General features: G+C 39.9%; 1 protein-coding gene across 12 annotated transcripts in view; it reads right to left on the bottom strand.

The window, feature by feature from the left end:
• The window catches only part of CACNA1A (calcium voltage-gated channel subunit alpha1 A), a 328550-nt gene that overhangs the window by 151628 nt on the left and 161377 nt on the right, over positions 1–15545 (bottom strand). For all 12 annotated transcript variants that reach the window (XM_039342836.1, XM_039342879.1, XM_039342845.1 and 9 more), the window contains exons 8-9: positions 5242–5345; positions 4911–5026 (exon numbers count right to left, since the gene is read on the bottom strand). In XM_039342836.1, the coding sequence (XP_039198770.1) occupies positions 4911–5026; positions 5242–5345 (220 nt within the window). The remainder of the gene's footprint in view (positions 1–4910; positions 5027–5241; positions 5346–15545) is intronic.

Raw genomic sequence — 15545 nt, 5'->3', positions numbered from 1 at the left:
CATTTAAATATCTAAAACATTTCCTTTATATAAGCCATTCTAACTCTTATATGACTCATATCAAGAAATAAAATAAGAAGAAAGAAGAAAAAGAAAGTACTATGTTACTTGAGGGGCTCTTCCCTCTTAAAATAAAATTCATATCCAAAATCTTTCTATTTCTTTAACCATATTCCAACAGGTGTTTCTTTTTTAAATATTCTCTTTGATAGATCCCATCGCTTATTTTCTTAATTTTCACTTTAGCCTTTTTCTTTTGCCCAGTATCTTTCTTGATCAATATGTTCTGCTGAATCAAAGAATATTTCCATATTCTTGTAAGTGTTACTGTAGATATAAAAGGTAAGTCAAGCACAATATAGTTGTAAGAGGCATTTGCCCATTCATGTTTGTTGAAAATCTTTTTCTTTCTTTTTCTCTCTGTTTCTCTTATCATTTTTTGTCTCTTCAGGGGTTTTCCTGACATTTCTGTAACCCATTTGTCCAATCTTTTTTCTTATCTTCAAATTTGTTTTGTGGTGTTAAAATATAAGTTGTCTTTTCCAAATCCAGTATTTCTTGTCTTTTTTTCTACTTGGGTTAAATCATACTTCTTTGTTTTGTTAGGTTCCATCTTTAAGTCTCTATCCTCAAATTTGTATCCAGTTATCTGTTTTATCTGTTCCTTCTCTATTGTTGTTTTCTGGGATTTTTTGTTGTAAAGTTAAATTGGAGATGAATTGATTTATATTTTCAAAGTTATTCTGGATTTCTTTGTGGTTTAAAATCATTGTTGTTTGAATTAGTTGAAACATATCATATGTCTCCTCTTGAAAGGTATTTATTTTTTCTTGATAAGTTCTTTCTATGTCTCGGATTTTTCATGATGACAAAGAATCCAAGTTTTCTTTTCTCTGCGAATAACTTTGGAGTCAGAGTTAAGTAGATACTTGTTATCCAGAAAGTTCAAAAAAGTTTTTTTTGTTCCCTAAACTTTATAAGTCTCTCTTTGTCTGCAGCCCAAATTGTTTTCTTTTTCGTCACAGCTGTTCTCTATTGTTAGAGCTTTGAAGGTCACAAGTAGAAATTAGTTTTTTTCCAGATTTTACCAAGTCCTGTATGAAAGCCATAGCTGTCATAGTCTTCATCCACCACTAGATGTCAGCACCGGTTTATTTTTCAAATTTTCAAAATGAACAAATTGCCTTTAAAATGAGAATCTTAACCATTCAGCAATTTCAAACTTATCCAAATTTAAGTTTTATAGTAATTTCATTTCAATATGTTTTGGTCCTCCACAAAAGGTTTAATTTGCTGCTTCCATTAGTAAAAGGGTAGGGCAAAGATCCTGCTCCTTCACTTTCAGAGGTTTTTTTGCATCTTGGGATTTTTTTTTCTTCAGGAAAGTTGATAGGTAGGATAGAGAAAATCGATGTTCTTACCCAGATTCAAACACACTGTTTACAATCAGCTTAAAATAGTGCTTTTGACTTCGGTTGCTTGTAGCTTGGGCTAGACTCTGAAGTTAGGCTAGCCTTTCTCCTGTTGGTTTCTGGAAGGCTTCTCCTGGACCGATTGGGTCGACTACCATCTCTCCGTGGTCCCTGGGACTTCCTTCTTTGCTGCCTCTTCGGGGTGGCTACTAGCCCATTTAGGGTCCCCTAACAGGAAGAAATTCAGCCGAAGCTGAATTCAGTCGAACCCCTTGACTGCTGCGCTACTGCGCAGGACCGGAAGTCAATAGCTTGGCAAAAGTATTTAGTTCAGTAATAATTATGATTAAATTAGTAGGCAAATAAAGGTAAATCTTTTAAAAATAAAGGAAATGACTAGACTTGCCTTGTGGTGATAATCAAAGTTGTGTAAATAACACAGGAAAATTAAAATATATTCTCAGTGAGATATTTTTATGCTAAAATATTTGTACTGAATATATCACTGCTTATCCTTGTAAGATGAGTGCTATATTTTGCAAATTAAAAATGAAGCATTTTTTTTCAGAATAAAAAAAATCCCAAACAAATGTTCAGTCATTAAACAACTTTAATTAAATTGAATCCCAATAGCAAAATCATAATATGTTAGTTAAAGCCTGAACATTATAAAAGTAATGTGCAATATGTACCACTTCCCCATCCAGAACAGCTGCCTACCCTTTCTAAGGTTCCAGGAGACCATTAAGACCTGAATGTTCAGGGATGCCTTTACGGAAGGGAGGTATCTTCTGAATCTTCTCCTGAATTAGTAGTGTCACAGAGGTGGAACACTGTTTTTTCTTCTTCTTTAAATTGGTCTGTATTTAACAAAGTCTGGAAGTTGAGTTCATGGCAACTGCACCTCATTTCTAATTAGTTTAAAATGTTTCACTGCTTATCCAAGTAGTTTCTTCAGTCTGAGCAAGTTGGTTAAGAGAACCCCATATATTTATGTCCTTCAGGGAAGTTTCAATTCTTACTAATCTGGATAGGCTCATTGAACCTAAGTGGTCCTAAAGTGGTTTTAATCTTCCTATGAAGGTTCATGTATCTTCACAGGTTCACAAGAGAGGCCACATTTAATCACCCACATAGGGTGAAGGGTTTAGGACAAGGGTAGGCAACCTTGGCTCTTTCATGACTCGTGGACTTCAACTCCCAGAATTCCTGAGCCAGTTAGCTCAGGAATTCTGGGAGTTGAAGTCCACGAGTCATAAAAGAGGCAAGGTTGCCTACCCTTGGTTTAGGAGTTGGAACATTTACATCTCATAGACTCTCTGCTTACTCACCTAACGAGCCAACCCAGATTAGTAAGAAATGAAACCTCCTTGGAAGACATATGTATACGGGGTCCCCTTAACCAACTTGCTTAGACTAAGAAGCTATTTGGATAAGCAGTGAAACATTTTAAACTAATTAGAAATGAGGTGCAGTTACCATGATTCAACTTCCAGAAACCTCTACGGGGATGATTGTGAATCTTCATCAACATATTGTTTAACAAACTTACTATAATGGAAAATACTTAAGTCACCCAGAATAAGACTGACTGGAACTACATAGAAGCCTAAATAAATAAATCAGTGTGTTCTGTTATTATATTAACTTATTTCTGTGCACTATCTTGGAAGCCTATTTTGTGAATAAAAGTAGCATGTTAAAAACAATAAAATAAATATAACACCAGAGTTTTATTATAAGAAAAGCTATATCTCTGGAAATAAAGGAATATACCACCTCTTTCCAAGTGGGTGCTAGCAATAATTGGTGTGAAACACTTTTTGATAAACATTCTATTCCAGTTCAGAATCCAGTTAAATACAAAAGTAAAAAAATACAATAAGAACAGATTGGACAGCCATTTGTCCAGAATGGCAGAGGGTCTCCTGCTTGACTAGTGGATTGGACTAAAAAACTTCCAAGGTCACTTTCAACTCTATTATTCTGTATTATGTTATTCAGGAAGGTCATCAATATTGAATATTTTAATATTGTATCAAGGCATGAATTCCCTGCCTCACCATACAAGTGGGTAGCCAGCAACTTCTACTTAAGAACTTCTACAAAAGTAACCAGAAATGTTAACCTCGTGCCAATTTGAATCTCAGCTTTAGGTTTATAGCTCACACTGTACAGTAGTGATTTTTTAAATAACTTTTGCAATTAAGAAAAATATGCTACCCATCTCCAATTGCTGGCAGTCTGAGCAAAATATTCTATCTTCAGGAGGAAAAGAGTTGAAAACCAAGCCAAAATAATAGAGATAATGCTGCAGAAATAAATTTACTTCTAAAAAGCTCAATTCACCATTATTACTTACCCCTCCACCTTCCATCTCAACTCAAGTATCATGAGACACTAAAGGAGGTTAATCTAAATTAAGCCTTGGTTTCAGAATAGTTACAATCTTATTTCAGGCTGAATGGCAAACTGCATCTAAGTATAATTTGGTATCTGTACTTGTTAAGAATAAAGCTAGAAAAGAGCAGCCAAATCATCAAGAAACTGAAGAGGTTTTCTCTAATTAAATGTTACAAGGTCTGAACTTGTTAGCTTAGGGGGGAAATGATGAAAAAAAAACAGGGAAACATTAAAGAGGAAGAAAAATGATATATAAAACACAGGTTATGTATTGAAGTGTTTTTTCCCCTTTTTTTCAAAATATTAGAACTTGGGGTCATCCAAGAAAGCCATGTGACTGAAAATTCAGAAAACCGGTTCCTCTTGCTGGGGAAGATAAAAGACACCGTTGTCCTAGGTCATCATTCATTGTGGGAATAAAATGTTGGGCCAGATAAGTCTAACATGTCTCTTCCTATTTTTTTAGCTGATATTGCACTACTGATTGTTACTTAATTTATAATCTGCTTAATACAATCTCAGGCTCTCCTGATATCTTTCTATATTTACTGTAGTAAACCAGTCTCAAATCTTTGAGTCCAGCTTTCCCTATATATGGAATAGAGGACTTTACATTTATCTCTGCTGCAATTTATTTTAATTTGGCTGAATTTCTGAACCGGATTTCCAATGCAGAACATCCTCAGTTTGATACCACCTACAAATCTGATGAGTATTCTTCATTCTATGAAAAAAAGTACAAAAGTTTTGAATTATACCAAGTTTAGGACAGAACCCTGGGGCACTTTTTGTACTGAGTTTACAATCATCAAAAGAAACCTACAGAAGATACAGGTCGAGACACAAAACGTAGAGAGTAATTGGTCTTTTGTTTCATAGTCGTTTATTCCAATGTTAAATGGATAGGCTTAGGATTTCTTTGTCAGTTTTTTTGTTTATTTTAGATTTACTTTGCATCTACTTTGGTGGATTTTAGTTAAAAAGGCAGTATAAAAGTATGGCTACAATACACTAATATTTTATATAATCTTTAAATTCAGTTTATTAAAAATAATAAACTAGGCCAACAAAGAATAGAAGATCCATAGGACTTGCCTGCTTTGGAGATCCATTCCATATAGCCATTGAGCTCCCGTTCAATTTGCTGTTGTCTTCTCAGCTTCAGAAATGCACGCCGGTTTTCTACTCGCTCCCTTTCTTTGGCAAACTCCCTGTAGTCAGAGATAGAACAGCAATGCTGAATGATCTCTGTTATACCACTTGATTCGCAGGAAGGCATCACAGAAGAAATACAAAGGCAGAAAAAAAACCAGAATTTGGGGCATCCAGTTGCCAGTAAACTGTATTTTCTTTACAGAATTGAAAAAAGCTACCATAAGCACTAATACATTTCCTCTATGGCAGATGTACTACCGTACATACTTACCCGGAAAGCACCCCCAGTACAAGGTTGAGCATAAAAAAGGATCCAATGATGATGAGAGGGATGAAGTATAGCCAGTTCCAAGCACTCCCTGAGGCATCGTTGCTCTGGAGAAAAAAAAAGAGGATGAAGTCATTGGATACTGAAGCCATGGAGTAGATTTTTCATCAAAGTCATTAACTCATTCAGGGTATATTTTAAAGGATAGGAACAGTCTGTGGACTGGTGTGATATCAAATCAGACTATCATCACAAGCACAAGCAGATTACAAACCTACAAACTTAATAACTTGTCAACCTCCCATCAACTAGCCAGTTAATTTCCCTAGTGATATCCAGTTACAAATCTACAACAGTGCAACACTGTTTAAATGCATTTTAGTTTTCTAGTTGTTTCACACTCTTCCATTCTAGTTCTTTTCCACAGTTCTTCCAGGAGTTCTTTGCTCACTGATACCAACCCAGTAGCCCCTCCTTCTACTGTAGAAATATTTTGTTATGAGGAAATAAATTAACCTCTAATCTCGCTGTGGCCGGCTCACCATGGTTGACTTATCCTGTCTGATTCTCCCCAGCCGACTCAATGTGGCCAACTGGCCATAGAACAATTCAATGTGGAATAGGTTTTTTTGTCACCTCTTTTCTTTCCCCCACTTTCTCCTAAATCATTGCATGGTATCCATCACTGAGGAAGGCTTAATGATACCATAGCCGCCATTTAGAGGTTTTTTAAATCACGTACCCCGAGGACATTACTAGGCATCTGCCAACACACCAATTCCTACGAACCCATCTTGTTTTGTGGTCACCCTCAGCCACAGAGGCTACCTGGGTGATCTGGGGCCAATCACTCTTTCTCCCAGCCCAACCAAACTCAGAGACTTGTTGCTGCAGGGTTAGGGATGTTATGTAGGCTGCCTTGAGCCTCTGAATGAAAGGTGGGATAGAAATCTAATCCATATATAAACCAAGTCAATTAAAAACCTACTGGTTTCATGCATGCAACGCACTAAGCTAAATTAATGTTAACATTGGGGAGAGTTTTGGTTTTTGGTTAACTGAATATGGCATGCAAACCCTGACCATTTAGTTTATATATTTCTAAGTATGAGGTAAACCCAGAAAGTGGATTAATTCATCAGTCAGGTTAAGAATGTTGTGTGAATGCAGCCATGTCATTTCAGATAAGAACACTGACATTTGCAGCATCCCATAATTCCTAAAATAAGTCCAAAAGATTACTATTTTTACCCTGCCTGTTATTATTTAAACCAGGGCTTTTCAACCTTTTCACCCATTGTATCACTTTTAGGATATGGCAAAATCCGAGTACCACCAGCAAGGTGTGAAAAACTTGATGACCTCCCAAAAAAGTGATAAAGTACAGGTAATCCTCGACTTACAACAGTTTGCTTAGTGACTGTTTGAAGTTACAATGGCACTGAAAAAAGTACCCCCCAAGCCACAGCCAAGCAAGACACCTGCCTGCCCACCTGATGGCGCTCTTCCTCCTGTCCGAGATTTTCATTGTTGTGAGCATTTCTGTTGAGGATTGGCAGTGGGGGTGGGGTGGGATGGTGTTTGGTTTTTATTCCCCCTATCTGCTAGGTGGTTGCAGCAGGTTTTGGTCACCTCACCCTGGGGCCGTCATAAATATGAATCAATTGCCAAGCATCTGAATGTAAATCACAAAACCCTGGAGATACTGCAACATTCCAACTGATTGGCATTTCTTCTGGGCTCAGCAGAAGCACCACGATCAGTACTGCTTTCCAGCTGATTGGTGCTTCTTCAGGGCTCAGCAGAAACACCAGGATCACTGCCAAGCTCCAGCTGGAGCCTGGTGCTAATCCTGGCGCTTCCACTGAGCCCTGACAGCCCTACAGCTCCAGCCATCTCTTGCTCAGGCTTGTGCAGCTCATTCCCCTCCCCTGCTACCACTTTTCTAGGATGGTCGCATACAACCTGCCAGGTGCCAATGTACCACAGATGGTCCCCTTACCACTGGTTGAAAAGCCCTGATTTAAACTTATCATGTTTTCTCAGCAGTCATTCCTATTATGAACCAATTTAAATTCAAGCCATTCAGGTAATCAGAGGCTGCTTCTCCAAAGTGGGAATGCTTTTTAATTCTCATGTCTAAATCTCACATTGCCCAATTTTATTTCTCTGATGTTTTCTAGAAGTGTGATCCCTGCTCCTTGGAAAATTAATCCAAAGATGCAAGAGATCAAACTAGATTCTGTTCTTGTTCTCTCTATTGCCCCCCTCCCCATTCTCTGTCCCTTGAACAGAAAGCAGCTCCTGCCACCATTCCATTCAAGATACTGGAGCCTTTACATTGGATTTGAATGCTGCCCAAAGATAGAGGGAACTGATAATAAGAATTCTGATTCCATGGATTTCCCACTTAGTGCTATTTCCTGTTTTTGCTAAACTTTGGTGGAGAGTTTTGGAAAAGATAGGAAAGCAACTCATGGCTGTCAAGAATCTCTTGCTTTTTCCAGCTTCCAATTTGGATTCAGATTGGTCTTTTGCTGCACTGAAGAAATGGGGGCATGTACAAAGCAGGAAGAGGAGAACTCCTTCCCTACCCCCCTCACCCCCATTCATTATTTTGGATAGACAAAGAATGATGGGTCCTTCAGGCTCCAAGGGCGAAAGATGCACCTTGTCAGCTTAAAGGTTTCAAACTTCTTCCAACTCAAATCCCCCAGAGAGTCCATAAAACTGGTGACAGGAAGAAACTATCCCAGATAGCAGGCAGAACTTCAAACTTTCCCCTCATCCTCACAGTTGCACTTTCAAAGCGAGAAGATTTGAGTCACTTGATCAGCTCAATCCTTACGCGTACTTCCTTTAGAACTGGTTGACGAAGCTGCCATTCTGAGAGATTTGGACTTAAAGCCCTGGGTCCTAATAGACATTGAACAAGGTTCCTGACCAAATCAGGTGTCTTTTATTAGCTTTTTATTAACTCATGATCACATCAAATCACGAGTTCCCAAGGGTTAGGGGCAGAATGGAGATGGGAAGATCTCTTGCACAGATCCCATTTCTTTCCTGGGCAATAATTGCTGGTCCCCTTATCCCTTTATCCTCTTTAGAGTCTAAGGTTTCTAAAGAAGCAGAAGTTTGGAGGCAGGGGTAATTGTCTCACTTGCTGTGATCGCTTTTTGTTTTTGGAGAACATGAGAGGTCTACCCAAAGGAGGGCAGAGAGTCCATGGTCACCCCTTCTCTTCTCTGTGCCAGTTCATGCTTGTGAAGTAAACTTGAGGAGACCTCAGCCTTCTTAGAAGCTTCTGGCCTTGAAGGGCAGCAAACAATATACCTTGCCTTGGGAATCAGAATCCTGGGAGATCCAGGCAAAGCTGCTCCTCAACTAAGTATGTGCACAAAGCTCTTCGCTAGGGGTCTGCAAAGAATGTGGCCAAGGGGTAGAAACCTAATTCAAAGATCACCACACTTCAAGGAGGATCTGGACCTGTTATGACTTCTCGAGGCTAGAAGAACTGTTTGAGCCAAGAGGAGAAGAGAAGAAATCGACAGGAAGGACAGGTAGACCTGCAATCATGTTTTATGGAGAGGGAAGAGGTCCCTGATTGACCAGAACGATCTCTACCCTGGACTGGTTGAAACAGACATTTCCACTTTATCTTCTTCACCTCCTCTCCAATGCTGTGCATCTTTTCTCCTCCCCCTATTAGAGGAAGCAGGGCCCCTCTCTCAGCCAGGTAGATGAGCTCCCTCCCCACACCCATCCCTTGGCTTTTGCTTGGCTAGGATCAAATCCTCGTGTGTTTTCTCCAGGGTCCTCCCTTCCACTGGAAGGGGAATTGGTGAGGGCACAGGCCCTCCTTATCACTCCTTAGACAATTACTGGCACCCTTCTTGCTTCTTGGCTTCTCAAGAGAGCTTTCCACTTAATGAAATCACCAAGGTTTTTTGACTTTTGAACAATAATGAAGCCAATAGAAACCACAGCCTTCCCTGATCAATGTGAAAAAAATAATGGTACTCTCCCATCCGAATCTCCCATAGTCACCCACCCTTTGGCTCTGCAGTTGCATTCTAGCACTCTCTTCTATTGTTCAGATGAAGAGGAAAAGGGTCATTCAGGGCCTGGACCACATAGGTAGCTTTAATTAGACTGATGAAATCCCTAGAAATGTTTCAATTTGCCCGCTGCCTGCTGCTATGTCCTTGGCTGTGCTGCTCTGTGCGGGCCGCGCCTGGGGGCGACTCTCCTCCAGGGTGCTGCTGGTGAGGAGGGGGCACAGGGGGAGGCGGGGCTGGGTGCCCCCTCTGGCACACGTGCCATAGGTTCGCCACCACTGGTCTACAATATTTCCATTAGATCACTAGAAAATTATATTTTATGACATTTTCTTGTAAAGAAATAGGAATAACTAGAGAAGACACATGAAACAACATCTTCAAGGGAATAATATTGACAAGGAAAGAAGAAAACAACAACACACTACCCTTCCTGGAAATTCTCATCAGCAGAGGAAACAATGGTAAATTAGTAACACAAGTCTATCGAAAAAACAACCTACACAAGCCAAGTGCTCCATTACCAAAATAACAACCCAACCCCCACAAGTGGAGCTGTGCAAGAACATTACTCAGATTAGTACAAATGCAGTGCAGCAACCTAGGAAACAGGAAATAGAAAACAGACCACCTATACAAAATCTTCCAGCAAAATGAATACCCCTGCAACTTTATCAAAAAGTGCCTGATCACTCAGCTCAGTATAGCAAACTGGCACAGGTTATGAAAAAGACAATACTACATCAAAATACATTAAAAAATTTCAGAAATAATCAACAGACTATTACATCCAAATGCTAATACTGTAGCACACAAACCAACTAAAGCCCTCCAAAACATCTGAAACAAACCAAAACACCGTAGTCCAAGAAGAAAAACCAAGAGTCACTTACAATGTACAGTGTAAAGACTATAACACCACAATGTAGCACAGACAGGCAGATGACTAGCAGAAGATATCTATGAATACTAACTAGCAGTGAGAAGACACAATGAAAACTACTTAATCTCACAACACATGGACAGACTCAACCCCAGTTTTAACTGAGAAACTGTTGGCATTTTAGATGAAGCCAAATCCAAAAATGCTAGGAAATACCTGGAAGCTTCATATTCGATAAATCAGACATCAATAGATACATAGAGATAAACCATACTTATAACAATTCAAAAGAGACAATAAAAAAGCTAAGAAGCAAACAAAAAGACCAGAACACATCTTCTCCAGCAGCCAACATCCAGATAAAAAGAGTTTAATATGAGACAAACAATTAAGCAGAAAACAACGCCCTAGTCGAGGAACTATTACGGAGAAAAAACATACCATCACGAAACTGATAGGGCAAGTTCCTATATATAAAAATGGAAAGCAAAAATAACAACAACTCACTAGCACTGATGATGTTATCTAGGTGGATAATGAAATAGCTCTAAGCAAACAATCAGGCTCAGAGAACACCAAGAATTCCACATGTCAACAACTGTTGTGAAACAATTGTTCAGCATTCATAGACAAATACAAAGTGTTCTGTTTCCAAGTAAAAGGCATTGAGACGAGCAGGAGTAACAAACAGTCACAACAGAACCAAAAACAAAATGGCGCGGATTGCTCTTATACCCCTTTGCAGGGACAGTATTAGCCAATCAATGCAAGGCATTTCTCCCACCTTGCGCATGTGCTCAAGGCAGGAGACAGCCTGTCTGGTCCCGGGCATTCACGTGTCTGCCCGGGCCTCTCTGCAGCCTCCTGCACCTGCTGAATGACTCAGCAGGCCCAGGACATAACACAAAGCATCAGTTTATAAGTCCCCCTGAAGATTATCTATCGCAGGGGTTCTCAACCTTGGCAACTTTAAGACTTGTGGACTTCAATTCCCAGAATTCCTCAGCCAGTTTTGCTGGCTGAAGAATTCTGGGAGTTGAAGTCCACAAGTCTTAAAGTTGCCAAGGTTGAGAACCCCTGATCTATCGTGGCATATTCAACCAGGTAGTGCTGTACTCTAATCCAATCTAACTGGTCAATAGCTTGTTTCTCTAATACCAATCTTCCTGGAGGGTCTTTTCTCTGAAGAGGGACAAAGTTTATTTATTTATTTACTCATTCATTCAATTTGTATTGGCTGCCTACCTCAACAAGTGACTCTGGATGATAAACAATAATAGAATATATTAAAATCAAATTTCCATCATAATACAAAATGCACACAGCAGCCAAGGGAAAGGTTACTTGGCTTTAGGATAGTGATAAGGAGGGATATACATGGAATATTATATTCAGGTATTAATACATATGGTATTTTGTTTTGTGAGCCTGTATGTGAGAGGTGTTTCAATTCTTAAACTGAAACAAAAGAAAAACTTTTGAATGTCTTCTCATTCTTGTGTACCTCTACTTGATGGATTGCTCCTCCTAAATGCCTCTTTTAGGAAAGCTGCTATTATCACAAGCAACTCTTTTAATGAAAATGTCATTGTTCCTTTCAGCTGGGAGAAGCAATCTGGAATGGAACACAGATGGCAGGAGATCTTTATCCCCTTCTTTCCATGACTGAAGGAGAATGGTGTCTCATGCAATATCTGAGGAATCTGTTTGCACTGTGAAGGGATAGGGGTGGGTCTGGAGCAACTGGAAAACTGATTTTCAGTTCCTAAAATGCAGGTTGCTCTTAGGTAGACAATTTGAATTTATGTCTTTTCTTTTGGAGTTTTGGCAGATATCTTGAGCATTCTGCAAAATTGGGAAAGAACTTTCCGAAAGAATTTGAAAAAGCCCTGAATAGCTTTATATTTCTAGACGTCTATCATGATTGTACAGATTGAATTTATGTAGGATTATTTGTATTCCTTCTGTAGAGTTTCTATAGCCAAAATAATTCAATTGAGGGAATCAAACACACATTTTTACATTTTAGCAAATAGTTTTGTTTACAGTACCTAAGATATTTTTAAGGTGAATCTCATGCAAAGATTAGTCTTTTAGTGTGTCATCCAAATACAGTGTTTTCCCGAAAGTAAGACCTACCCCCAAAATAAGCCCTAGCTTGATTTTTGGGGGTTGGCCTATTATAAGACCTACCCCAAAAATAAGTCCTAGTTTTGGGGTGAGCCTAAAAATCAAGCTAGGGCAGGGGTAGGGGGGTGGAGCTGTCCCACACACCCCACACCTGCTTACCTTATCAGTAGGACTGCAAGCAGGCCTCCTATGCCCTGACACTTGTTGCATTGCGTGGCTCGTTGCACCATTGCTGCTCCTCATGGCAGGAGGCTGCATGGTGCTTCATGTAGTTGCCACTAGTCGTGACAGGACACCATGTAGTGCTTCAGGCTGTTGCCGCTCCTCGCGGGAGGAGGCCACATGGTGCTTTGAACTGTTTGCAGAAGGCCGCATGGTGCTTCAGATTGTTGCCACCTGTCGAGGCAGGATGTTGCATGGTGCTTCAGGCCATTTGCAGGAGGCCGTATGGTGCTTCGGGCCATTGTCTCTGGTTGCAGCAGGCCGCATAGCGTTTTGGGCCATTGCCACCGAAGCACCATGCAGCCTCTTGCAAATGGTTCAAAGCGCCATGCAGCAACTTGCCATGATCGGCAGCAACGGCCTGAAGCACTGTGCGGTGGCCTGCCACAAGAGGCAGCAATGACCTGAAGCACCATGCAGCCTCCTACAAATGGCCCAAAGCGCCACACGGCATCCTGCCATGACCAGGGGCAACATCCCGAAGCACCATGCAGCCAGGCAGTACATTGTACCATGCAGTACAATCACACATATGAGAAGGTAAAGCAGGTACTCCTTCCATCTGCACAACATCAGCAAACTGCATATCTTTGTAGCAAAAAAGGGTTCATGGAGCTGAACAGAAGACGGATGAGAGTGGGAAGCTTGAGATGGAAAAAAAATCCTTGCTCCTACAGAACATCTGGATTATGTTCTGTACCCAATCATTTCCTAGCACAATGGGAATATATGAGGAATCTGTAATATAGAGTGTAAGACTTTTGTATGATCATTTATTGTCATTTGTAGAGGTACTGTGCATTGCAAAACAGAACCAATTTGAAATGCTTGCCTGTCAATTGTTTCCACAAGCTTAGGTTTCTCTCATAACTATATGGCCAATTTAAAGTGTTGCACTGTGGTCTCATCCAAGAAACTGGCTGTGGTACCCAAGTCTAGAAGAGCTAGGGATTGTATTTCAGAACTTAAGGCTGACTAAAGAGTAAAAAGGATAACAAAGTTTACTTGGCTGTTTTTGACTATCTATAGTCTTCTTTATTGTTTGAGGACCCACTTGCCAAGCCCCTGGGAAAAGAGCCAGTGAAGGTTCCTGAAGATGAGTCTATGGAGTGATTGAGATCTCTGCCATGTGATCAGCAGTTCTACAGGTCTGGCATTTAACTGTTAACCAGAAGTCTGTACTTTAACAATGCAAATCTTGGCTAAATGCCCTAGGGCAGGGGTAGGCAACCTTGGCTCTTTTATAACTCATGGACTTCAACTCCCAGAATTCCTGAGCCAGCCATGTTGGCTCAGGAATTCTGGGAGTTGAAGTCCACGAGTCATAAAAGAGCCAAGGTTGCCTACCCCTGCCCTAGGGCTTCATAATTGAAACAAAGCAAGGTCTCTCTTTCTGTGTTTCTCTGTTGAGGTCAGAGATCTTTTTACTGTTCTTATTTGAATGAGTTCTCCACTGCAGGCATCTGAGGAGGTCATAGAGAGAGGGAGGGGGAAGACAGGATGTAAGATATCCGCACCTTACTATTTATTCTATGTGCCAACTCATCATCCATCTATTAGCATGCAGTGTTGAAGCAGTTCTTCCAAATTGGCTCATTAACTCATTTCTCAGTTCATCAGCAAAACTGGTCTTAAAACTGGCCAGGGCACAGTCATTCCTTGCTATGTTTCTGTCAAATAATTGAAATTTTGCAATGTATTCATGAATCTCCCTGGTTGCTTTGTTTTAGCTTGTGAATTTCTCAGTTTGCCATTGCTCTCCTAACTGAATCCTCAAATGCAACTCTAAATCTTTGCATGAAGTTCTGGTAATTGTACAGTAAGGGGTCATTGCCTTCAATTTGACTGCTTCTTCTTTCAGCAAGGTTAGAACAAATGTCACCTTGGAATGATCTGTAGGAAGTTCTGGTGACCCACCATAAACAATTCAAACATCATAAAATGGTCCTGGTCTTGTCCAAGCCTCTCTGGCAAACTCCCACGGTAGTGATAGTGAAGGAATATTGGCTAGCCTCAACTGCTGTGTTAATTGTACAATGGCACTGTCCAGGTTTGTTATTTGTATAGCCACTTCCTGCTGATGTCATAACAATGTTTGAGCAAGTTGTTCTATGACAATGAGGTAGCCTACAGATCTGAGGGCATCTCCATGATCAAAGGGAAGTTTCAAAGCATCTCTGATTAGACAGCAGTGAAGCTTTCAAGATTGATGTTGGAACTTCAAGGTAAGTTAGGTCAGGAAACAAATTCTACAACAGTGCTATAGGTGCAGGGTGTAATAACAGACTATGGAGAGCTTGACAGAGATTCTATTCCCCATCTCTTGTACAAAGAAAATAAAGGTGGGATATTCTTGACTTTCTCCCTTTCAGAGCTAATTGGTATTTATAGCTGTTGAATAGCTTCAAGGCCATCTCCAGTTTTTCCTTCAGCAATGGACAAATAATGATGCAGGCATTTTTAAATTCTCTTTCCTATTGTCAAGCTTTTAGAAGCCTCATGTTCCCACAAAGAAGAGGAAAAAGTTTTACAAACAATATTGCAATATTTTCTCTGAGTTTCACAAATAATTAGAAATGCCTTTTAGACTCATTGTCTTCTAGCATAATCAGAATGCATTGTAGGAAGCTAGATTATACCAGATGTTTTAACATTGTAAAGATGCAGTGAATGGGGCAATGTCCAGACAGTGAAAGGAATAAAAGAAAATTAGGTCAGTTAATAGAATGCAGGAAAAAGTGTATGTGCAAGATTGTAGTGTAGAAATTGGTTGGCTTTCTTTTTTCATTTTAGTTTGACTTAGAATTTGCATTTGAATAGCTTGTGATCTGTTAAATGTCTATGGAGATGCTCAGTTATCCAGGTCATAGTTATCCCAAAGATGCTTTTTCATGAAGCAACTGGACTTTCTTCATTTTCTTCAAAGAGGTTTCACTTCTCACCCAAGAAGCTTCTTCAGCTCTGACTGGATGGTGGGGAATGGAAGGATTTATATTTCTTGCAGACAGCTGGTC

This window comes from Crotalus tigris, unplaced genomic scaffold (genome assembly GCF_016545835.1).
Source record: "Crotalus tigris isolate CLP2741 ecotype Arizona unplaced genomic scaffold, ASM1654583v1 scf7180000017551.9496454, whole genome shotgun sequence".
In the NCBI taxonomy this organism is placed as follows: Eukaryota; Metazoa; Chordata; class Lepidosauria; order Squamata; family Viperidae; genus Crotalus; species Crotalus tigris.
Note: the sequence above shows the minus strand (reverse complement) of the source record. Positions and strands in the feature narration are given on the sequence as shown.